This window comes from Hypomesus nipponensis, chromosome 27 (genome assembly GCF_054491055.1).
Source record: "Hypomesus nipponensis isolate SF chromosome 27, ASM5449105v1, whole genome shotgun sequence".
Classification (NCBI taxonomy): Eukaryota; Metazoa; Chordata; class Actinopteri; order Osmeriformes; family Osmeridae; genus Hypomesus; species Hypomesus nipponensis.
The window spans coordinates 12,892,530-12,918,459 of record NC_140387.1 but is presented as its reverse complement, the minus strand read 5'-3'; the positions used below and the strand labels follow the sequence as shown (position 1 = coordinate 12,918,459).

The window sequence follows — 25,930 nt, the reverse complement described above, 5'->3', positions numbered from 1 at the left end:
ACCGTCAAATCTTGGGTGAGAACCTCCTTCCCTCAGCCAGGGCATTGAAAACGGGTCGTGGATGGGTATTCCAGCATGACAATGACCCAAAACACACGGCCAAGGCAACAACGATGTGGCTCAAGAAGAAGAACATTAAGGTCCTGCAGTGGCCTAGCCAGTCTCCAGACTTTAATCCCATAGTAAATCTGTGGAGGGAGCTGAAAGCTGGAGTTGCCAAACGTCAGCCTCGAAACGTTAAGGACTTAAAATCTGCATCTGTGGGACAAAATCCCTCCTGAGATGTGTGCAAACCTGGTGGCCAACTACAAGAAACGTCTGACCTCTGTGACTGCCAACATGGGTTTTGCCACCAAGTACTAAGTCATGTTTTGCAGAGGGGTTAATATGTTTCACTTATTAAAATGCTAATCAAAAAAAAAAAAAAAAAAAAAAAGGTTTTAGTTGTTGTTATTCTGTCTCTCACTCACTGTGTTTACATGGATTAAAATTACTGGCTTATTTGGACTGAAATAGAATGATCCGTTTCTTATAAACACCTTTGTTTGAATAATTGCGGTCCGACTACAATCCGATCGACACCCCGAGATAACTCGATCCGAGTCGGTTGATAATTCGGACATCGCATGCTTGTAAATGGTGAATTGGACTATGAACTGGACTCTGTGTCTTTGCGCATGCTTGAGATCCCGCCGCCCTCCCTCCCAGGTCGTGACCTAGAAGTCAAAAAAGACAATAAGTTGTTGGGAGTGGGAGCCGGCCCGGCAGAAACTAACAACGCGAGCCAATAGCGCCGTTTGCATTCGCAGTACACCTATTGTCATCATGCACGAAATGTAGAGGGATGTAGTTTCACTCTCTGTTCGCCGTCTTTCTCGAAATGTTGATGTCGTTGGTAGTGGTGAAGAGGTCAAGCGGAAAGGGCTGTATCACCACTAGTTGTAATGAATACAGCACTACGTATCATACTGGGATATGACATGCATGATTCGGTTTATTCACTGCCATGAATATTCGGATAATAGCAGTTGCCCAAAAAATTTGCATTAACCGAATAAAGCTAGATTCGAATTAATATCATCATGTAAACGCAGTGACTGTTCAAATAAACCTACCATTAAAATTATAGACTGATCATTTCTTTGTCAGTGGGCAAACGTACAAAATCAGCAGGGGATCAAATAATTGTTTCATTCACTGTACAAGTACAACAGAGTTTGCTAACAATACATAAGACAAAATCTTTCTAGGAGAATGTCACTTTGGACGGATTGGACCAAATTAGAGATTTCTGGTGGCGTACACAATATCTACACAGAATACAAAATTGAGCCTTCAAGAGAAAAGAATACCATCCCTACAATCAAACGAGAATAGGGAAGGTTGTCACTAGATAACCTATATTGTCAATTATGTTTCAGATATTTAAAGGATATGCTAAGATTAACGTATTTGTAATATGGACAGGTATTTTCTATATATTTATATATTTTTTCATCATTTGAAAAGTGCAAGGGGTGTCTATATTTTGTCCATGACTTCAGCATGAAGGTAAAGGGGGACATTTGTATGATCACCAAGAGTAAAAAACTTGCCTTTAAGGGAATCGTAAACTAAATATGCGGCAAAACAAAATGAGCTAATCTATCATTTAATTTCAAATATATTAATCAAATTCTGTCTGTATGATTATCCCACATTATTCTATAATAAATATCCTGAGGTGTTTGGGTAAAAATGTGTCAACATCTGAAACTAAACTGCATTGTTAGGAAGCTCAAAAGGAAAGGATTAAAATAGATCTGATATATCCGGCTAGTGTGTGAACGGCTGGACGATAGAAAAAATACACAGCTGTCATAAATGATAACATGTACTAAATCAACATCTAAATAGCCACAGGTCATCTGCCAGTGATATTAATAAAGAAAACCTACATATTTGGAGAATTTGATTTTCTGAGGTAGGACTATATGTAGGATATTTCTTAGCAAAATGTTGAAGAAAACGGGAGTGCCAGGTTCGGACTTTGAGAGGTTGAAGAGATAGAGGGAGAGAACTAAGGAAACTAAACTTTATACAACAAAATATATTATAACTAAGGACACCATACAACATTTAGACAAAATTAAAAGGGTTAATAAAACATAATTAACACTTACCACAGAACATACTGGAAAAGACTGACCCATTTAGAAAAGCAGATAAAAAATAAAACAATTGGATATCCCAAAATTAATGAAAAACAGAAATGGTCTGCATTATGACATCCAACTACAAATTTGCATGATATAGGTGACAGTCTTTAGAGCCACAGAGGGAAAGCAGTTGATATTTTTCTCACTTTCTCAGTGTGTGAATTTTGAAAATGTTAGAAATGTCTTGAATTCTGTCATAACCATGTAGCAATGGTGCATGCATTCTTTGACAATATTTAGCCTAGTTGTACAGGTATGACTGGAATATTTATGAATGAGATACAGTTGTAAAACTTTTGGCATTTAAAGCATATTTCTAGTTAGTACCAAGGTAAATAATTGCTAAATATCACACCTTTGGACGGTAACAAAGAAGCCAGCAAAAAATTATGGCTTTGCATTTCAGGAAAACTATTTAGCTAAAGACTCTTAACACCAGTACGACTAGGTTGAGTAAGTTTCAAGAGAACAAAAGCCACACATGGTTTCTGGGAGTTGCATGAGCATTTAGCACCCAAGGTTCATGGTCACATTCCATGTGCTTGGCAGGGGGGGGGGGGGGGGGGGATGAGATTCTATCTAGACAAAAAATCAGAATGGATGAGGTAGGGGTGTATCTTAACAAAAGCAAACATACCATTGGTTGGGTGTCGCGCAAATGAGATAGAAAATCTTTTTACAGCAGAACCACGCGTGGCCTCTGAGAAAGAGAAAAACAGGTACCTGAAATGTGTAACTATCAGAAACGGGTTATGGAAAAAGGGCAAAAGAAACCATGCTTTAGAAGGCATGCATGAAGGAAAATGGGGAAAGGAGAGAGGTTTGTTTTAGTAGTGAAGTAAGTGTTAAGATTCTCTCAGCCAGAGAAAAGGTGAGAAACCAAACCATATTTTTAGCTATTTTTATGCTTTAGGAATTCTAGTATGATTGAATATAGTTCTGTTGCACCACTTCATAGAAATCTGAACAATATATATATATATAATTTATATAAAAAAATACAAAATGATATACTGTCTCGTTCAAACCACATCCAACTCCCATTTTGAGCCAACAGCAACCAGCAGTTTCATCTGATTCGTATGTCATTTTACATGGGAAAAGTAGTCATCTGATGATCAACATGATTTACTGATTTCCACTTTCTCTCAAAAACACAAAATATTTACAATTTCCGAAGATCTTAAAATTCCATCTATAATTGAGTAATTCCCAACAACTTAAGTCTACAAAATATAACTGGTCGAACCAAAAATGTTTGCAACAAAAGGTTCTATGGTACCAATGGTGTGCTCAAGTTTAGATTTGGTCAGTAGATGCCATGTGGACTGTATATCTGATCATTTAAGTTTTCATTAACATTTAGCTCCAGCCCTATATAGATACAGCAAATATTTCAGTTATACTACTAATGCGTTTCACAGAAAATAATCATATCTAGATCTGAACTGTGATGTGATCAGTGTGGAGTAATCATACATATTTTTATTATGTGGGTGTAAATTAATTTTCATTTGTTATTTTACCAAATATTAAATAAACTTAATGGTTGCATTCTTTAACAAAACAATCCAAACACACAGCCGGAGAAAAGAAAACAAATGAATTGTTTGCTAAATTATTATTTTCTTAAAAACTAAGAATATGAATGCACCAGATGTAAAACAGGATGGTTCACAAGGGGAATGACACTTAAAATGGGCCAGTCATGGCAAATATTTCTCATTGAAATACAAAGAAACTAATTATTTTACAAAATGATGGGGAAAAAAAATATTCATCTTTTCTTTAAGATGTGTGTGCGTGTTTGCACATACCATCTAAGAAGCCAGAGGAGGTCAGCTTTTTACGGTGTGCACGAGCATAATCTTGTAGGTTAGGTGCACTGGAGGAAGCTCCGAGCACCATGGAGCTAAACAGGCCAGCACAATGAGACCCTGATGGGAGTTCAAAAAGATACATACAGCAACCATGTGGGCCACATCCACACCATTGGAATGCATGCATTTCTTGGAGATTCTTGCCACAAAAGATTTTGTGCCGCCTCATAAGAGCCTTCACATAATGACAGTAATGTCACTTGGCACAAAGATGGCCATGGGAGTTGTTTTCATACATCCCTATCCTTTTTGAAAAATGCAGGATGATAAAAACTTTGTGGGTAATATTAACTAACCATAGCAATATGTCTTATTTTCTAAGCACTAGGTCTTTGTCTGAAATATTTTCAATTAAATCTGTCTCTGATATTTGCTAAACAACATATTGCGAATAATTACAGAATAACTGAAGCAGGTAAATAGGAAGTAAAACATGATGAGCACAACATATGAAAACATGGTTTGAGATTAAAAATAAAAAAAGTGTAGCTACATACATTTTACAACACACAGGACAAGGTCATAGTTTTAAGGTAAGGTTCAGGAAGCTGAATGGTGTAGGATAGCCATTTCTAAAATGGTAGCCGACAAAATGCCATTGCTTTTGTGCATAGAATTTGCTGCGGCTACAACATTTTAGGTCACAAAAGACATTACCAGCATATGAGAAACTGAGTCAGCACTGTTATTAGTTGTGTGGCAAAAATCTTGTTATAAACTTCAGGTAAAGCTCATTTTCAAGTTGCCAAAACAAGCTTAACATCACAAATTTAGTAGCCTTACTGATCATTTAGTCATACAGAGTAATAGAGCAGGCTGTGCAAGAAAATCACACTTCAGGTGCATGAGGCACAGTCAAAACATAGCAAAGATTTTAAATGCATAGAACACATTTTTATACCGAACAAACTGAACATCACTATCCTGATATACTTTAAGATGAAATGGAGAATACAGAAGTTCTGCTTTAAAAGTTTTTCTAAATGCAAATGTTACACAATTAAAATACAGTATAAAATGTAAAGACATTCCCTCACATGTTTTTCATAATAGTACATTAAATGTTTTACAAAAAAATAATTTATGCTTACCTATTCCTGTTGTTAACTTGTGTTCAGAGTGTAGTCTACCTGGTCTTTGAACATGGGCATTATTCTCTGACAGAACCTATAGGAAAAAAACACAGTATAATGTATTACTGACCCCAAAAGGGTGGGCATCCACAACTTCAACAAAAATGTGCATATTTTCAGGACAAACAAATGTTAATATGCAGCACTGGGAAATGTTAGTGCACATAGCAAAGAGGACGGAGACAGATGGATCATGCAACATCTCCATTCCAGTTAACAGGTCGGCAATAAAATAGCACATGGCAGGTGAAGAGATTGCAGGGGATGGAGACAAGGCAACAGTTTGAAAAACAACAGGTGTCAACAGTCAGGGTGCACAACTTCAAGAAAGATTCACATTTACACCTGTGTCAAAACTGAAAAAACTAATAGGAGAGGTTAAGGGTTCTCATTTTCCCATTGGAGATATTAATATTTGTGCAAAGACAAAACCAAGATGTGGAAGGGTTGTAGAGGGATGGACATCAGGATCCTGGGCTGGGCTGGGACTGAAAGGTTATGAGAAGTGGATGCCTGATGGTGGAAGCACGACACCATGAGCACATTATGAGCCCACTCTCACACCTCACAGATCTTACCTGAGGGGCAAGGTAAATACCTTGACCCAGCCTCCCCTCGGTGACAAACTACACCAACCAAATGGTACCAACCTCCATTAAATCAGCTCTTGTTTTAGTATTTCTGCTGAAATAGTCCCTACCATAGGTCATTGTATGTCATCATGGATTTAATTAAAGGTGCTATCTGAGCTAGAGTTTGTTACTTTGAAATTGCAGTCAAATTGTAATATTTCATAATAACCCTACAGACCACATATTTGTCATAAAAGTCGTAATACTACTTCTCTTGTGTGGTGAATGCTGTAACACAGTGGTTCTCAACCCTGTCCTCAATGAACCCCTGTCCTGCTTGTTTTAGATGTTTCCCTGCTCCAATACACCTGATTCAAATGCATGTTTGTTACCAGGCTTCTACAGAGTTTGATCATTTGAATTAGGTGTGTTGGAGCAGTGAAACATATAAAACATGCAGGACAGGGGGTCCCTGAGGGCAGGGTTGAGAACCACTGCTGTAACAGATCCAGAATCCAAAAGTGGATTGATGTTATTCTGACAATAAAAATTGGAAAAATCAACAAGCACTTGTTGTAAAGACATGCTAGTGCCTCCACACATACAGCCATGTATTATGCACCTTTAACTCTGTCACATGTAGTCTGGCAGCAAAAACAAGTACTTTCAAAAGCTATGACTTAATAATTGTATATGGTTTAAAATCTACTTGAGCACATACTTCCTTAGGCCGTTGTCACATTATCCTATTTTTTTGTTGTCAATGCAGAGGCTTCAGATTTTGTACACACTTTGACTTACAGTAATGGTTTGCTACAGGTCACATGGCAGGATCCATGTTTATGTAACATGTCCCCCTCATTCTCATCATTGCAGTTTATTTTCTTCAACTAATTTCATTAAAATGATGGCTTACTATAAGGCAAGCTTTGTATTGTTAAGCTGCATACTGTAGTTTGCATAACATTCAGACTACTTTGCATCACTGGATATCCCAGCTCCCCTTAGTTGTAATTGGTCATGTCAAAGACAGTTTGTGTGGCATTTGCACTCTGTCAAAAGCTGAACTGCTGTTCTCTACACAAACAATTAACCAATGGTGCAAGTTGTCTTGTCCTATTCACGTAAAAAGCAAATGCAGTCCCCAAAAAATGGAAAGTGTGACCACAGTCTTGATCGTATTCATTATGTAATCAACTAATCAAGAAAGTATTTATGACATAAAAAACTACTGTTTCTTTTTTGAAAATGGGGTGAGAAATGTAGTGGAAATAGACATGCCTATATTTCAACAGTGTTAAGTTGCACCCAAGCAGGAATGGGCCTGTACCTAGTACTTAAGAGATACAAGCAGCAGACGACTTTGCAGACATCCCTTCAAATAGATAATATCCCAACTTAAAAATCCCCACGATCACTCCAAATTGCCCAAACTGACAAATCTCAAACGACAGTAAAACTTAGCAAATCGCAAAGGACAGCTAATATTTGTTCCAGCAGATTAATATAAAGAATGGGATTTTTTAAATGTATGAGCACATTAACATTAAACTATGGACACGAATCACTGGTACAATACAGTAAAAATTATTTAACCAGACTTTTAAGAGGGTGATATAAATGTATATGACATAAATAATAACCATAATGGAAGTTGACATATAGAGGAAAAAAACTAGTGTAATCACTTGTATAAATGTGAGGTGCATCAAACAAAATATAATTCAACTGAATCGTACTTTGTAAACGCAAAATGAACTGAATTTGAACTTGATGAACCCAGGGAAAGAGGCCTAGACCTAGTAACTCCATAGCAACTATTAGAATTTTGAACATAAATACTGTGAATCCAATAAACTACAGACATACCAGGATTTTTTAAGTAATCGAAAATACAAAAGTAAAGTGTTTAAACCAGGGTGTGAAAGGAAGATTTTTAATTTTTAATTGCTTCTTTACATTAATCTGCTGATTAGGTGTCCTTGTTGACTGCCGCAGTGTTCTTATGTGCGCATGACCAAAATTAGCACTAATCTGTTTTTGTGTGTGATATAATGAATTAAATATGTAAAAACCTGTTGCCATGAGCCAAAAATACTGGATGTGAAAGCCAGTGATTTGGGGGAGACAGGGGAGGAAGTTATTTGGTCCCCTGATCTGCGTCTTCGACGCCCAGTACCAACACCACAGGTGTAATGAAGCCAGGTACCAATAGAGTCAGGGCTAGACACACTCAGGGGGCTCTCTTCCTGGAAGTGAGAGAGGGGGCAAAAACAGCACAGTCATGCAACGCATTACAGAAAAGAACAATACAGCATACATAGCTATGTACATGTCCCCATCTATTCCATTAACATTCCCAAGTGTGCCTTTTTTTCAGGAGAGGAGTTGCGTATATAAAAATGTATAGTCATACTTTGCCAGGTGCGGTCTTGTTAAAGTCTGCCTGCAATGGGGACTAAAGGAAAGCAAAACACACAAAAAAGGAAAAAATAAAATAAAATGTATTCTCAGTGTTAACTGTACATTGGCGGAGTATGTTGACTTAGAGATGAATTATAAGCTACTGGCACAAATTGGTTGATTATATCAAATTGATTTGCACATTTAAAAGTAAATGTAGCCATAGCCAAGTGGCTTGTGTGCACACACCTGTAAAATGTCAGAAGTTATGTTGTTATGTTGATACAATGCACATTTAACAAAATTGGGCCTATCAAATTTGAATGTAAAGATACACTGATCAGCCATAACATTATTACCACTGACAGGTAAAGTGAATAACACTGATTATCTCCTTATCATGGCACCTGTCAGTGTGTGGGATACTAGGCATGAAAGTGAACACAGGAAAAATGGGCAAGCATAAGGATTTGAGCGACTTTGACAAGGGCAGAATTGTGATGGCGACTGGGTCAGAGAATCTCCAAAACTGCAGCTCGTCAAAAGTGATCCAAGGAAGGAAAAGCAGTCAACCAGCGACAGGGTCATGGGTGGCCAAGGCTCATTGATGCACGTGGGGAACTAAACCTGTTGCGTATGGGCAAATAGCATATAGTAGCTGCAGACCAGTCAGGGTACCCATCCTGACCCCTGTCCATTGCCAAGGGTGTCTACAATGGGTATGTAAGCATCAGACCTGGACCATGGAGCAATGGAAAAAGGTGGCTTGGTCTGATGAATCACGTTTTCTTTTACATCACGTGGATGGCCGTGTGCGTGTGCGTCACTGGGATTCACTATGGGAAGAACGCAAGCTGGCTGAGGCAGTGTGATGCTTTGTGAAATGTTCTGCTGGGAAACCTTGGGTCCTGCCATTCATATAGATGTTACTTTGACACGTACCACCTACCTAAGCATTATTGCAGACCATATACACACACTTTCATGGAAACTGTATTTCCTGATGGCAGTGGGATCTTTTAGCAGGATATAGTGCTCCCTGCCACACAGAGTTCAGGAATGGTTTGAGGAACCCAACGAGTTCAAGGTGTTGATTTGGCCTCCAAATACCCCAGATCTCAATCCAATCAAGCTGTGGGATGTGCTGGACAAACAAGTCTGATCCATAGAGGCCCAACCTCGCAACTTGCAGGACTTAAGGATCTGCTGCTAACATCTTGGTGCCAGATACCACAGCACACCTTCAGAGGTGTGGTGGAGTCCATGCCTAAATAGGATGCCTCAACAGGTCAGGGCTGTTTTGGCGGCATAAAAGGGGACCTTCACAATATTAGGCAGGTGGTCATAATGTTATGGCTGACTGTGTATTTCTTCCACTAATTCCACCACTGTTTCATTTAATTCCACTTTTGTATTTTCAACTGAATACCCAAAACTGACAACTCTTCATATAAAAGTACAAAATACACAAAGCAAAATAGTTCCATAGTGAATTGCATACTATTATAGAACTGTACAGTAGACTGACATCACACTAGAGGGCTTCACATGCTGTCTATTGTCAGATTTCTGATCAAAAATAAAATGTAGCATTTTAAGGTACATGCAATGTGAGGGTGTGACTTTTTAGTATATTACTGGTATGGCAATGATAATTAGAGGGTAGATAATGGAGTTGGACAAATATTTAATATACAAGATAAATATATAGTCATAATAGTCAGCTGGAAATGCACCATTATTGCACCAAATGTTTTTTTGGACAGTGTAGACATGTTTTCATAGACATTAACAAAAACCATCCCTATTGCTTTCCGTTGAATTAAGTGTCTGACAAGAGAACTTTGAAAATGTCAGGGGCCATGGTACTACTATAAAATTCATGATTTATTCAAACCAAACAATTGTTTTGTTTAGCAGTTAGACTTAAATCATATTTTGTATAAACTATTCAGAACTCCCCAAAAATAAACAGTGCCATAATAGATCACAAGCTTGTGAGAAATTATTTGACAAGCATAGGTGTGGTATAAATACAGTATAATAATATTGCATGTCTGAACAACAGGTTTGAATATTTATACTGGATCCCAAGCAAGTAAGACTTGGTTTATGGACCTTTTTCTAATGTGTTGGAAACTACTGCACATCTGAGTTATTTCACCAAGACAATGAAATCCGAGAGTGAACTTTGTCGCCCTTAAAAGACAACCAAAACATCACAATACCCCTGAACAACCTGTGCAGTACATATTTTTTTGCTTTTTGTCAGTGTTACTTACCTACATCCACGTTTCTTCATGGAAATGACAAACAAATCCGGCATCACCAATATATGCTGATTGTGAACTCACCAAGTCTTCAGAATTACTTGACACATAACTTTAAGCTCCTGCTTAAGTCCCCTAACTCTGCATGTAACATTAATCAAGGCCATAATGAGTTGCTGATAGAATAAATAAAACATGGTGCTGGGCCGGAAAAAAACACTCTGGCGTTGGCATATTGGCGTTCATCATAAATGAACAATTTATGGCTCCTAACAATGACCTAACAGTTTCAACCTAAAATTGAATAATTACACTAACGTACAAACCACACAGACCTGAAGGGGTCACTTACTTCCACAGAACCAATCTTTTTGGAGCGTGGCATGGGGGATTTTCTGTGGATGTAGATTGGGTCTGAGACCATGGGTCGAAACATCATTAGGGCCCGATCCGGTTCATCGCGCCTGGCACCACCTGACTCTTCGTCGCTGTCGTTCTGAGACTTCTTGGAGCCCTCATTCTTATAAAAAATAAATCATAAAAGGACATAGTATTTATATAGCACTAGTGCACAGTGCCTGTGACGCAGTTGGTGACTAAGATGCCAGAGAAACACACAAATACCGATTTGAACAGTAGATAGTGCACAGTGCCCAAGATAAAATTGGTGGCACGCACACACACAGATCCCTGGAATTATAGATAGGGCACAGTGCCCGCAATGATGTCGGTGGCGAACACATTTCTGGAATTATAGATAGCCCTTGATGCAGCAAGTGATGACAGTTCTCAGTGGCTTTGGTATGTTTCTCAGATCACAATTGAGATTCTCTTTCATCTCTGAAGTACTTGTTCAATGTCTACATCATCTATTCTAGACACATATCCACGTCATACAAGCAATTTCTCATTATTTTATACAGATTGCCAATGCTCCTAAGAAACCAAGGTGGTAGGAATAGTGCCCTATGTCCGGTGTTGAGACATTTGCAATGTGCAGGTAGTTTTGACATCAGTAAACACCAGTGAATTCTGTAACAGAATTCCCTGATCTATACTGACACTTTATATTGTCATTCTGTTAGCCAGCCAGCATTTCTTCGATAAAGGCTCCTTTGAAAGCAGCACTGCAAACTAATTGTAGCTAAAAACCTTCCAGCTATACCTACTGAAATAAAACATCATCATTTAAATATTTTCTTTTTTAGCTAGCCAGTATTTCATCTGTAAAATTGTCTTGGATTTTCTGTATCGCACTGCCATAAATAATAATGTTTCTGTCGGATGTCTGTTTCTGGCTCGCTTTATCCATATAGTTTTGGCTCACGAGTGCAGCTCAGTCATCTCAACATGGCTGAAAGTTGAGAGCAAAGCGAGCAAAACCGGTAGCAAATGATTTTTTGAAAATGTAAACGTTTATCCAAACGTCAATTGTGGCATTGCACACATTGGATTATAAAATGGACACTTGCAAAATATGAACTTTGCAGAGTGCCCGGTTCTTGAGCTACTCGTTGGAAACTATACCCTTTCTAATTCGTACACACACACACACACAGTGCACACACGGTGCAATATAATGGAAAATTAGATTATTTTGTGATTTTGTGCATTGTTGTAGATTTAGTGTTTCAAGTAATTATTATTGTACAGTTTTATACAGACAAGGTATTGTAGTTTGACATGCAAACCGACATAGCCGCTGGTTTCATGACAAAGTATGTGTCACAGTCCAAGGAATTTTTGTGGCTCACTGTATATCCGTAAGTACATTCTGCATGGCTGTTGAATGCTAACAAAGAACCTTGTATATCCAATAGCAACTCCTGCTTGCTGTCGCTGAAGAGTACTGATGCTCACCTCTCGAGATGCTGGTCTGTAGCCGAAGCCAGAAGGCAAGTTCTTGTCATCCTCACAGCCCTTGGCCCCTGGGCTGAAATGTAGCTCCACATGGAATCTTTCCTCAGACGAGGGGTCCTGCAGTTATAGGACTTGCTTTAGCACCGTGTTCCAAATAAATACAAGCACTCACTGAGGTTACAACCATACCTTGTTGGGGTCCTCGTAAAGCATGATTACAATCTGGGTCATGTAGTTCAATTCACTGACGACTTTGAGGTAGTCCATGGCTCTCTTCCATTGGTCATCTTTGGTCTCCTATAAGAGAAAAACAACTCAAATTGAATCAATCTCTTAAAAATGTTAGTACAAAACGGAATAGATATGTGTCATCATTTATTGTGGATTGACCATACTGTATTTGACATTAATGTAAATCTTGATGAAAAATGTAGCTGCAGCTCATTACTGACATCACAGAGGGCTCCATAGCGGAGGATGGAGAGCAGAGAGTGAACATGACTCTCACTGGTGAAGTACAGTCTCGTTCGCACATGTCTCTCTGGTGACATCACTCCACGGGAGTATCTGAGTATAAGCAGAGGTTATAAATGAGCATAAGCCCACGAGGCAGGGCCAGTCTTCTTCCCAACTTAACAAATACAAGTATGTGTGTTTTTTCTTACACCGGGTGCAGTTTGTTGACAGTGTCATCATCTTGTGTTCTCTGGAGGTCAGAGCGGATCTTGCGAATAAGGGGAGTGCAATAGCCTTGGGCAATATCCAGTTTCTCAGGCTGGGAAATACCATATTCCTTATTGGGTGAAAGAATTTGTTTTAAGAAGTGTCACAGCTATTGCCAACTGAAGGAATAGATAAACATTTCAAACTGACCACTACGCTCAATTACAATTAGTGATTCATTTATGTACCTTATATCAGTCCTTACTTCTCCCCTCATAAGTAACACATCAGCCAGGACCAAGATCCGCAAAGACTCGGGTAGCAGCAAAGACACTGATGTATAGTCTAACACCATTGTTTAAAGCTTGCCAATTTTAGGTATCTTTCTATTTGATTAACTAAATTAATCATGGCTCCACCATGTGGGTAGAATAAATGCATACAAAATGTTTATGATTCATTTCCAATGTAAGAAATTCCTCCAGACACATCCTATTGACAAAACCGTAACTTATTCAGTTGTAAAATTTTCTGAATCTATCCAAATGCACCTGAGGTGGCATGAAAAATATAAAATGCCCAGAGAATTATCCATTTGACAGTTTATTAACACAAGAGCGAGAGAATAATCTTGCCAATTCCAAACAAATTATCCCTGCAATTATTGCATTCTATTTATGGATATGAAAATCCCACTAACCTGTGGGATAACAATGTCGGCCAGGGCCTTTGAGAGGCGGTAGATCTCCATGGTGTGGTCCAACTTTAGGGAGCTGTTGTGCTGAACGTCATACTTAATGCAGTCGTAGATGTCTGGGATCTTGCTGATGTTGTAGCGTCCGTTCTTCATCTTGAAGTCTTTCTCCAGCTTGGCCCAGCGCCGCAGCATCAGCTCCAAGGTTTCGCTGTGGTAAAGCTGGATGTCTGGACAGTATAAAAGCAGGAAAGTTAGAGGAATGTGCTGAAAATGGGAAGGTTTTTGGAAATGTGTACAGTTACAGTAACTGTACGTCATTTTAATCCTGTTATAAATGTGTTTCCCATACATTGATTAAGATACTATTATTTTTTTTGCCATGTTAAACAATTAACATTTTTAAATAATAATAAAAATATATATACATTTGTAATATAAATATTTAAATTGATCGCCACAAATGTATGTATTTTTCATTGCTATTTATATTTTTTTTACTATTCAACATGGCAAAAAAAAACATTAGGATCATAATTCTCTGCACAAATGTGTCCAAAAAAAGATGCATTCAAGTTAAATATAATAATATTCATACATTATTGCAAATACATTTCTCGTTTGTATTACTTGTTGAAGTCCCTATCTACACTCACATCAAACCGATACAAGGACAGAGGTTTGGACTGAGCCCCACATTTTTACAACGTCTGGCTCCGCCCCTAGCCTGGTCCTAACCAGACCCTCATACATTTAATTTGCACAGAGGGTCTGGGATTGCTTTATTGACAAGCGTTAACTTCCTTGAAAGCGGTTACTTTTAAGTTTAAAACTATTGAATCTGTCCAGAGCGACTCTGATCTGCCATAACCAATCACTAGCGTTCGCCTTAGCCAACTCCTTCACCACTAGTGTAACAGAGCGAGCTGCCGTAGCTGGAAAATCTAACTTTTCTCGAACCCTGTGGGGAGGAGGGCCACCAACAACAACATCATGGCCACCAACAAAACTCAGCAAGGATTGTTCTTGCTCCGGCTTTGACTTCAGGATATTCGGCAGCGTTGCCACAATGGACCGAATAGCTTCGCTCGCATCTGTCTCTGCCGCCACTACTGAACTACACCTCAAACTAGCTCACAACATTAAAATCATGGTTCTAAGCCACTCCCTTTGTTTGCTGATTGGAACTACAAAAAGTTGATTTTAGAAATCCGACTTATATGCCAAATTCCCAGACAAAGTACAGAAGCAAAATGAAAATTGGGTGAAAGTACGTAGGAGGGCAGAGCCAGGCTACTCCGCCTACTATAAACTTTCTTGGCAGTCATAGTTCTCATTCAAACTGATTTTCCTCTGAAAATTCCTTGGGAAGGGCTTTTGACCATCGTTAATAAAGGATTATAGTTGGGTTTCAGAGCCAACAAACTTTATGTAAATTAGTGGAGTGATATGGAACAACATGTCTGGCAATTTTATGGGTTGATTTACATGACACCACTAGATTGTAAACATTTTTAAAAGGACAGTAAATCGTTCCTCCTATGGTTTTATAGAGGGATGTACTGTACCGGCTGACTTTGGGTCCTCCATTCTCTGTCTGATCTGCAGAGTGAGGTTCTGGATGAGAGAGTAGACCTTGTCACAAGTCTTTACTGGGTTCTTGATCATCTGCATGGACTTGACCAGAGAGGTGCTGGTGGTTGGAGCAAGCTGGGGATATAACAGGAGTTATCAACACAAGCGCCATACACATTTTACAACATGAAGAAATGTGGCCCTACATTCTAGGGGCCTGTACAGAACTTCTTCAATATAAATATAATAATAATATAATAGATATAAAGGAGCCATGCAAATATATACTAGTGCACAGTGCCCGTGATGCAGCTGGTGATGACAGTTCTTCTCAGTGGTTTTGGTACCTATATTTCTCAGATCACAATTAAAATTCTCTGTCATCTCTGAAGTACTTGTTCAAACTCCACATCTATTCAAGTCAAATTGCCAATGCTGTGGTAGCCAACATTCATGCAAATGATTATGTAGCCTTTATTTGTCTGCTGTTTCCTGTGTTATAAATTGCTTATGTTATGTTGATCAAAATGTACTATATTGGTTCTCTGTCACCGCAGCTCGAGACGCATTCATTCTGTGGCGTGAATTCGAACGACAGAGGCATGGGGCCATTTGGGACTTAATGAGATCAACCCGGTCCAAATTTAAATTTGCTCTGACAGAGTGTCGACGCAGGGAAGCCCAGCACAGGGCAGATGCGCTCGCCTGTAGTTTACGTAAAGGGGGGCACAAGTAGGCTTCTGGTCAACCCTACGGTCTCAAAATAGCTCCAGGTCAAACCTTCCTTGCAATATTGATGGTCACAGTGGCACATTCGATATTGCCAATATGTGGAGGCAACATTACGACTCACTGCTGAACTCTATTGGTCCTAACGATTGTAAGTCATCTGTAGATGTCACAATTAACACAGACTTAAGCTATAACCCCGGTATGTCAGCACCTGAAGTAGGCGCAGTAATCAATAGGCTACCCAATGGGAAGTCGTGCAATGCTGACGGCTTATCAGCTGAGCATTTAAAGCACACGGGACCTCGGTCTACCGTTCTGTTGTCCCTTTTGTTTTTGGCCATGTTAGTGCACGCCGTGTCTCCCCTATCCTACTCAAGGTCATTCTTATTCCAATAATCAAGAAACAAAACCTTAACCCTTCTATTAAGAATAATTACCGCCCCATTGCTATTTCTAGCCCCATTTTTTATTATTTGAATTGCTTTTGCTCAACCGCCTGGAGGAGCACTTGTCTTCTCTTGTCGAATCAATTTGGTTTTAAAAAACATCATGGAACAGACGTGCATTTTCGCTCTTAAGAAGATCATATCGTACTTTAAAAGACGAGGTTTTAACATCTTCGTCTGTTTCCTTGATGCCTCTAAGGCATTCGATCAGGTTAACCATTATGCACAGTTTCAGAAATTGATTGACAGAAACGTACCTGTCTACTTAGTACACACCATTGTATATTGGTTTTATTAGTTATCCTTCAGGGTGCGCTGGGGGACTACCGTTTCGGTCAGCTTTGGCCCCGGTAACGGTGTCCCCCAGGGGGAGTCTATTGTCTCCACTACTGTTCAATAAGTATGTTTCAAACCTTACTGGGAAGCTAAACGCCGCCAATGCTGGCTGCTCTATTGGGAATGTCCCTGTTAATCATTTATTGTATGCTGATTATATTTGCCTGATATGTCCGTCAGTAAAGGCTCTGCAAAACTGATTCATGTTTGTGAAGCCTTTGGTGCTGAAAACGACTTTTTGTGATAAAAAGACAAACTGTATGTATTTTCCCTGTCACCGATGTCGCTTGCCCGGAACGTCACCCTCAGTGGAGCTTTACGACACGCCTTTGCCCTATGTTTTTTATGTGACCTATCTCGGTTTTTAAATCAGACCGGATCTCTCTGACGATAACTCTATCCGCACGCAAACCCGCCAGTTGTACACAAAAGCTAACACTTTAACCCGAACATTTGGCAAATGCTCTACTGAGGCGAAGCAAATCCTGTTCATGGCACACTGCTATCCCTTTTATTGCGCCCAGTTATGGTGCAACCATAGCGCTGGTGCGCTGCAGAGACTTAGAGTTGCCTACCACGACGCATTTAAAATTATCATGTCGCGACCAAGGTCTATCAGCAACAGCTGGCACATTCTTTTGCGGCTCGCCTCCTGGCGTCTGGCAATGACATAGTTAGGCTCCTGTTATTCTCAGACGTTTTTTCCAGAAGCCAGTTTTGGAGAAACTACTGCTACACTGTACATAGGCCATGTGTTGTTTTTAATCAAGCATTTTAGTTAAGTAGATTCAGGTCTCTCGTATGTAATGTATTCGTGTATCGGCCAATGCGCCCAAAATAAACAATAAATAAATAACAGAAGTCATTACATGCACAATGGTTGAGCCAGTTGTCATAATTGTAGGCCTAATTCACCATACATCACTTGTACATTTGCAATGTGCTAGAAGTTCAGTAACCACATGAATTTATGTGACAAAATTCACTGATCTATACTGAAAGTATATCCTCTTTATATATGTCGTTCTGTTCGCTAGCCATCCAATTTAAAAGCAGCTGAAAGCGTTTGTGAAAGTGAATTAGCTTCTAAATAACTAAACAGAATGGCCCTATTTTCCTTACTACGCTTAGTTTCATTTCATTGCAAGTGCCCGGTTCTTCAGTTGATCGTGGGACACTAAACCCCTTCTAATTTTTACACACACACACACACACACACATATTCCTGTCATTATTAGAGAGATATATATGTAGAAATGTATTCCTCAATCCAGACCTTCTCATAGTCTTCAGCGGTGAAGTCCCTGTCCCTCTGCAGGATCTCATGAAGCCGCGCCTTGACCTTCTGTTGGCAACTGTTGAGCGAGTCACTATCGCTGTCCAGTAGGCCGTTCATGTTGGCACTCTTCACCATTTGTACCAGGATTGGTGTAAGCTCCCCCTCCAGAGCCAATAGACCCTACAGACCAATTATAACAATCTTTTATTTTCCACTTCTGATGCACATTTATTTGGCTCTATTGCCATGTTGTTTGGTGAATTGGCGATTCAGTGACATTCACTCAAGGTTATGGGAGACTAAGGCCGAATCCCAATTCTCTGTCTTACCCCTACCCTTCAGTTTTGCACGTTCATGTGAGAGTAACGGCTATCCCAGTACTCATTTTTATCAAGGGGTAAGGTTAAGTGGTAGGGGTACATACCCCTTATAACCAAGTGTTTTCTGGAGCTTACTTGAAACCATCCTTAAGTCTTTTCACACCGTTGCCTTCTGGCAGGCAATACCGAAGTATTCAGTCTCGCACACGCAGACTGGACTATAGTTTCTTTCAGAGGGCCATCAGGCTTCTGAATGGACATTGATATGGACACTGATACACTTCTCACTAGTCACTTTACACACATTCACTTTCAGCTATTGGTTGCACTTTCCACCTATTGGTTGTCTTAAGTTAGCATAGGTTTATAAGGTTAATTTCAGTGCCCAGTCTGACCGTGTGTTGTTCTGTGCATCTGACAATAAAAGACTTGAACTTGAATTATGTGAATACTGTGCAACCAGCATCAATGACAGCCAGATCATAGAGAGTCCCATAAATGTATTTTAAGCTTGAACAATTGATAAAAAAATTATGACAGTCTTGTTTTGTGCTCTACACAATCTTGTACATATATATTTGCCACCATGTTCTTCATTGAAAAGTTTTTTAAAATCGCTAGTTTGCTACACTAACGTTAGATTGCTGATTTGCACAACAGTCCACCATTTCTCTGACTAGCATTGAATGGATTCCATGCATGTCTCCAGTTTTAACTAAACTCCATTAGCAGCAAATTTCAGTGTCTCATTTCAGAGATATGTTTTCACCCCTAGCCCTTAACCCTCAGTTTCGAGGGACAAGGGCTAGGGGTAAACTAAGGTGTAGGAGTAAGGGGTAGGGGTAAGACAGAATTGGGATTCGGCTTAAATGTCACAGAATTAGTTTGGAGAAAAAAAAGAGCAGTATCTGGCAATCCTGCAAGATTGGTTTGAAGCAAACAGATGATATGATATTTTAAGACCTTGTTGCAGCCATGGTGTACTGACCTTAGCAAAGGCTGCTGCTGTCATCTGTACCCTGCCTTCATCCGAGGCATAGATCTTCAGATCGTGGCGATATGTACTATGTAGTCGTAGCAGGCCACACCCAGGAAATCCTGCGTAATCCCCTGCAAAAGTGCAGTCGTTTTAAACAAACAGATCAGATTTATCTATGAACCTAACAAACACAGGTTTAAGTCAAGATATGATGAGATACTTAAAGTACAGACAGCGGAGTTTGGTGTGTTTAGATGGGTTTCAAGTTCTTACCTTGTCCTCCAGGGTACATACACCGGAAGGCCCTGCCCAGCTCTTCAGCCTGCACCCGGCCTGCTGGGGTCAGCTCTCCACCCCACTTTAACACCAGCAGCAGAGATGGGTCATCTCTCCGGATGTCTGGGGGTTAAGGTAGAGATTGCAAAACAATAAAAAAAAAATCATGAATTTTTGGGTTATAATTGGTCTCAACTTATGAGACCAAAGGATGGAATTATCAAATGATAATGTAAATCACACATTTGCGATGGAATACTGTCACATACTAGGATGTTTTGTTATTAACTTATGTAGACACGTCACCTTCTTCTTCACTAGATGTTTTGGGACACCCATGTGGAAGGTAAGTCAACTGGACCTTTCGATTGATTCCTGAAAAATGGCCGTACCTAAAAATAATATTTAGTAGAATAACTTATCGGAACAACTTAAATCAATATTGTAACAATTAGCAACATTTCAGTAGTTGGTCCCAATACCAGTGACATTAGACGGTACTCGATACATTTTTTGATACCAAAGCAAAAACAAAAATTGGTTACTGAACAACTCTCATTTGTTGACTTAACAGTCACCTACAATATCTAAAGCTGTAGCCTACTTATGACAACAACAGAACATTAATACAATCATGATGCATGTAGGCCTAAAGGCAGAAAATGTGTGTGGACTGAGTGTAGACATTAAGCAAACTCAGCAGATGCTTTAGAGATCATTTGTAGAGCTAAAAAATATTAATCTTGACTTGAACATAATTTATAAGTAGAAAAAGTGGATTCAACACACTTCATGGGGCTTTTAAAATGTTGGTTGCGCTACAAGCAAAAAACGATAACCCTGTTGTGCCCTCTCCTTTCGTATGCCCCAGTATTAGGTAGCATTTGTAGTTCAATGCAAACCATAAAGGACATGAACGGTGATGTTTGCAAATTGGTTTCTGGTGAATGACGATGTTCTCATTGTCATCTGCCTCACACCCAAAGTATTTCCATATGTGGCTCTTCCACTTTCTTGTAGAAAACTTTTAGTGGAGTGTTGTCAATGTAACAAGTTTGTCACTAGATTTAGCGTATTTTTCCAAATTTTCAGAGAGCCACTTGCAGTTACTGGTGAGATGTTTTTGGCAACACTGTGCTTCAGAAAATCTGGTAATGTACCGTTTTTCTTTTTGAGTACTGACTTGGCACCGTTATATGTGACAAAACTTGTAACAATACTGGGGGAAAGCTGTTATTAACAGTGGTCAGTAAATACTAGGGGTGCAACAATTCAACAAGCCCAGGTTCGGTTTGTATTGCGGTTTATGGGTCACAGTTTCAGTTTGGTTTGTTTAGCACATTAGGGGGGAAAAAACATGACCATTTCAGTGTTCTCTCTGTATTTTCTCTGCATGAATAACATTGTCTAACATCCAGAGATTTGATAACATATGAAATCAACATTATTTCATAGGATTATATCGACAACCTTTGCTCTATCGCTAGTGTAGTCAACACTAAATCCAAAATGTTGCCACACGGGTGACTTAAAATACGATGGTGCATCCTCAAACGTTAACCTTTCGCCTCCACATGCCATCTTCATTCTCCACACATTCTTAAATTGCCTAGCTTTGTATGATTTGCTCCAGTTCCTTCCAGTACGTGACTTGTCATTGATATACTGACAGTTCATTGGACAGGTACTCTCCAGGAAAAAGTACGGGAAAGGGGAACACCTAACGGTGTTAGGTTGTGTTTTCTCGCAGATCCGAAAAACCGCTGCTTATATGTAAAAACCGGGCCGTGGTTTGTTGAACAATTTGTTGTTTTTTTTGTTTTTTTGTACCCCTAGTAAATACACATATCTGAGAATTTAAGATACCCTTACATTTCAAGTACTGTTTTCAGTTGTTCCAGTTTTGCTTTGGATTCTTCGATTTCAGAGTCTGTGTTCTGTCCCAGTTCCACCAGGAGTTGTCTGGCAATATCTAGGACTTCCTGTTTGTGAAAAAGATAAAATGACAAACTGTAACTAAACTAGTTTAAACTCTTGAAAAACAATAATTACAATACTTACAATCGAATTTACCTGTAATTGCTTTGGCTTTTTTAACTTTAGTTTTCCACTTTTGTACCCATCACATTTCTCAAAAAGATCGAAAAACCTATAGTGAAAATAAAATACAATTTCATTAATAATTAATTATGTAATTAATTAGAAAAAAATCTGTTGTACATGAGTCAGGTACCTCTGGTGGCGAACCTCCATCTTCATTTTCTGTTTGGGAGTTCGGTCCCCATGCCGAATCACTGCAATGACACACCTCAGCTCCATCCTGCAAGTGGAAAATCAATGGCAGTGATTCACACACCTTGTGAATCAAGGTAATTTGAAACCCATCCATTTTTTCAGTTTGAAGTCACTTTGCACTACCTATACTGTAGGTATATAAACTGGGGGGTCATATGGCTGAGCGGTTAGGGAGTCGGGCTATTAATCAGAAAGTTGTTGGTTCGATTCCCGGCCGTGCCAAATGGGCAAGACACTTCACCCTACTTGCCTCGGGGGGAATGTCCCTGTACTTACTGTAAGTCGCTCTGGATAACAGCGTCTCCTAAATGACTAAATGTAAATGTAAACTAATGTCAATGGTTTACATTGTTCCTGAGGTAGTGGGGACAATGGGGATGTCCTCAGCCTCCAGAGGAATGGACCAGGGTATCTGAAACTGTGGGGCTAGCTCTCTCATGATGATGTTCCTACAGAGAAAGTCAAAAGGTCAGGCTCAGATGTCAATGAGTAACAGGTATCTGAAACTAGCTCTGTACAACCAAACTGTTCAACAATTACAAAATATCCAGGTAATGTCATTAATTAATATAACCCTAGGATCTTGGCGCAGTCATCGTAGTACTTCATGGAGTTCTTCACAAAGCTAAAGCCGTTGACATCACAGACATACGACTGACCATTAGCACGTAGCAGGTCAAATCCACAGACCGTTTGCTGAAGGAAAAACGAAGGAACAAATGTTAAACTGCTCCCTTTATGAAACACACATGCATAACGTTTAAGGAACTTTGACCTGATAAGAATCCTGTCAAATTAGCCTAAAACACAATCAAGGCATACCCAAAGTAAATTGAAAGCTGTTCTTGAATAATTTGGATAACACATGCATGGTTGTGGTTTATTTTAAAAGGTGACAGCAGTCAGAATAATTGCAACTGGTTTTGAGTGATAGAAGTTTGACCATGTTGAAATAGGAAGTTTTTTTTTCCACTTGAATTAGTTTTTGCATACAGATGTCTGCGAATACTATAACTTGGAGCTATTCGCTGGAAAACATGGGCCCACAGTATGAAGCCTTACCTAGTCCAATTTCAAATGTTATAACAATACCACAAATTGTTTTTATGTACACCTGTTTTTCAAAGGGTATGTCCACACTTTATGCAAAAGTGCCTTTTGGATACTCCAAAAGTACCCTAGGTAACCATGGCCAAATACTTATCCATACTAGGATAAAAAGGTATTAATTTTCATAAACTACTGAAAGGTGGTACTTAGGGCTACCATATCCCATATCCAGATCTACCATCAGTATTGCTGACACAGAATAACTGAAGCATAAACACATTAGACATTATCTGATTCATCCGTATTTATTTCTGAAACTTCCCCCGACTATTAATCCCCATAATTATAATTTATGTACTTAAATAGGATGTAGTTTTATTTATTTGTAGCATTATTTCCACTTTGTATTTCCCAAAATACTGCATGGTTTGTTAGATTGATGAGTAATAATAATAGTAATAATTATATATATATATATTTTTTTTTACTTCACCAGACTCAAGCTTTCACGCCGAGTGCATTCTTTATTCTTAGAGCGTTTTTTGTCTTCTTTTCGTTTTGCCATGAATCGGGATCCAAGGGGGGAATAGTTACCAAATCTACGCTGTTTACTTTATGTGCAAGGACACACAAAACATGTAGCAATTGTGAGAGAGCTATACGCACAGACTTTTAAATTGAAGGCTCAAAACTTCCCCCTACACCCCCATATCATTGTGTTCAGAATGTAATTGGCTATACGACGTACCAGTCAATCATATAACAAATAGCAAATGGATTACCCCTTTAGACAAAGGAGTGTATATTTCAGGAATATTTACAAGGGAACCAAATTATGACCAAGTTTACGTGAGTGACTGGATGGGTCAGTTAGAGAATTTAGAATGATGCAACAAGAGTCCATGGCTATTTATGGATGTAATACATGGTTTTGGACCAAATATTTTATTTGATTGGATTGTTTGGACCTTTGACAATGTCACTCACTACTGTGAGGCTCGACAGGTGAGTCATCTCAGTTCTGTTATTGTTTGTTTATATGTTGGTGGTCAAAAAAAAAAGTTGATTGTACCCGCTGTTTTTACTGTATCTTGAAATGGTTTACATCAATAGAATCACAAGAATTTTAGCTTTCTAACGATATGGCATAAACATAGCCATTTTGTGCATCGTGAGTATAACCCCAATTCCAAAAGTTGGGAAGTTGTGTAAATTAAAAACCACAATACAATGATTTTCAAATTTCATGAACCTATTATGTTATTCACAATAGAACATATAAAACATGTCAAATGTTATGAAACTGATGAAATGTACCATTTTAAGGAAAACAAAATTGGTAATTTTGAATTTGATGGCAGCAACACGTCTCCAAAAAGATGGGACGGGGGCAATAAAAGGCTGGAAAAAGTGTAACTAAAAATAAACAGCTGGAGGAACATTTAGCAACAAACTAAGTTAATTGCAAACAGGTCAGAAACATGATTGGGTATAAAAAGAGTATCTTAGACAGACTTTTTAGAGACTTAGGAGTCTCTTAAAAGTTAACATGAGGTTCAGCAATCTGCAAAAACCTGCATCTACATTGCGAAGACTTTGAATATATCATCATCTACAGTACATAATACAATTATTCTGAGAATATGGAGAAATCTCTATGTGTAAGGGACAAGGGGGAAAATAAATTCTGTATGCCTGTGATCTTCAGGCACTCAGGCGGCACTGCATAAGATTCTGTAATGGAAATCATTGCATAGGCTCAGAAACACCTCCAGAATTCATTGTCTGTGAACATAGTTTGCCGTGCCATCCACAAATGCAGGTTAAAGCTCTATCATGCAAAGAAGAACCCACATGAGAACATGATCCAGAAACACTGCCATCTTCTCTAGGCTAAAGTTCATTTTAAATGGGCTGAGGCAAAGTGGGAAAACTGTTCTGTGGTCAGACAAATTGAAATTATTTTTGGAAACCTTGGACGCTGCGTCCTCCGGACTAAAAAGGAGAGGGACCAACTGGCTTGTTATCAGCTCTCAGATCAAAAGCATGCATGTCATAGGGGTGCATTAGTGCCTATAGAATGGTCAACTTGCACATCTGGAAAGGCAGCATCAATGCTGAATGGTATATACAATTTGAGCAACATTTGCTTGCATCCAGGCAACATCTTTTTCAGGGAGGGCCTTGCATATTTTAGGAAGACAATGTTAAACCACATCCTGCATCTGTTACAACTGCATGGCTTCGTTATAGAAGGGTCCAGGTGACTGCCTGCCTGCAGTTAAGAAATTCCACCAGTTAAAAATATTTGGTTGATCATAAACCAAAAATAATGACAAAGAAGACCCAGGACCGTAGAGCAGCAAGAGTCCTGTATCGGACACAAAAGGAACAACATTCCTCTCCCGCAACTCCAGTAACTGGTCTCCTCAGTTCCCAGACAGATTCAGACTGTTGTTAAAGGGGTGATTGATTGCAAAACTGATTTTACCTTGTCATAGTTGAAAAATGACAGTTAAGTGTATAAAATAGACATTCAGTGTCCATTGAAACTGCTTTCCTTTCAAAATGTCACTTTTCACTACTATTTTGAAACTGCAACTTGCAAACGCTAGTTTCTGAAACAGTGCAACTTGTGACATCACAAGTTGCAGCATCAGCTTTGTCACGCCCCAAAATTTACATTTACCTGCCCTCTGGTTTTCTGGTCCAGGAACATAAACGGAGGTCGAGTAGATCTCTGACACTTTAGCTTTAGCTAGCTGCGCGCTGCTCTGTACTTCCACAGGAATTGAAAATAAGAAAGTTAATAAGTTTACTTAGGAGCTGGACATTAAAATATTGTGAAAACTAAACTTCCCAATAAGCAATGGGACATCTTCAACTACCTATCACCTTTCAGCACTCACCTCAGCAACAGAGCTGTCTCCACTGCCCCTGCATGCTGCCCCTGCCCCTGCCTCTGACTC

The 25,930-nt window shown here is 39.1% G+C and overlaps 1 protein-coding gene across 10 annotated transcripts in view; it reads right to left on the bottom strand.

Moving 5' to 3' along the window:
- The window catches only part of ppip5k2 (diphosphoinositol pentakisphosphate kinase 2), a 64,156-nt gene that overhangs the window by 4,947 nt on the left and 33,279 nt on the right, over positions 1-25,930 (bottom strand). For 3 of the 10 annotated variants that reach the window (XM_084694046.1, XM_084694045.1, XM_084694047.1), the window contains exons 9-29: positions 22,486-22,607; positions 22,259-22,360; positions 21,850-21,936; positions 21,690-21,765; positions 21,489-21,598; positions 19,923-20,008; positions 19,614-19,739; positions 19,350-19,471; positions 18,039-18,221; positions 15,242-15,383; positions 13,680-13,903; positions 12,982-13,109; positions 12,769-12,883; positions 12,506-12,613; positions 12,317-12,433; positions 10,809-10,976; positions 8,200-8,241; positions 7,859-8,032; positions 5,170-5,245; positions 4,016-4,135; positions 2,836-2,898 (exon numbers count right to left, since the gene is read on the bottom strand). In XM_084694046.1, the coding sequence (XP_084550172.1) occupies positions 2,836-2,898; positions 4,016-4,135; positions 5,170-5,245; positions 7,859-8,032; positions 8,200-8,241; positions 10,809-10,976; positions 12,317-12,433; positions 12,506-12,613; positions 12,769-12,883; positions 12,982-13,109; positions 13,680-13,903; positions 15,242-15,383; positions 18,039-18,221; positions 19,350-19,471; positions 19,614-19,739; positions 19,923-20,008; positions 21,489-21,598; positions 21,690-21,765; positions 21,850-21,936; positions 22,259-22,360; positions 22,486-22,607 (2,491 nt within the window). The remainder of the gene's footprint in view (positions 1-2,835; positions 2,899-4,015; positions 4,136-5,169; positions 5,246-7,858; positions 8,033-8,199; positions 8,242-10,808; positions 10,977-12,316; positions 12,434-12,505; positions 12,614-12,768; positions 12,884-12,981; positions 13,110-13,679; positions 13,904-15,241; positions 15,384-18,038; positions 18,222-19,349; positions 19,472-19,613; positions 19,740-19,922; positions 20,009-21,488; positions 21,599-21,689; positions 21,766-21,849; positions 21,937-22,258; positions 22,361-22,485; positions 22,608-25,930) is intronic. The other 7 variants (XM_084694049.1, XM_084694050.1, XM_084694048.1 and 4 more) reach the window with 7 other exon arrangements.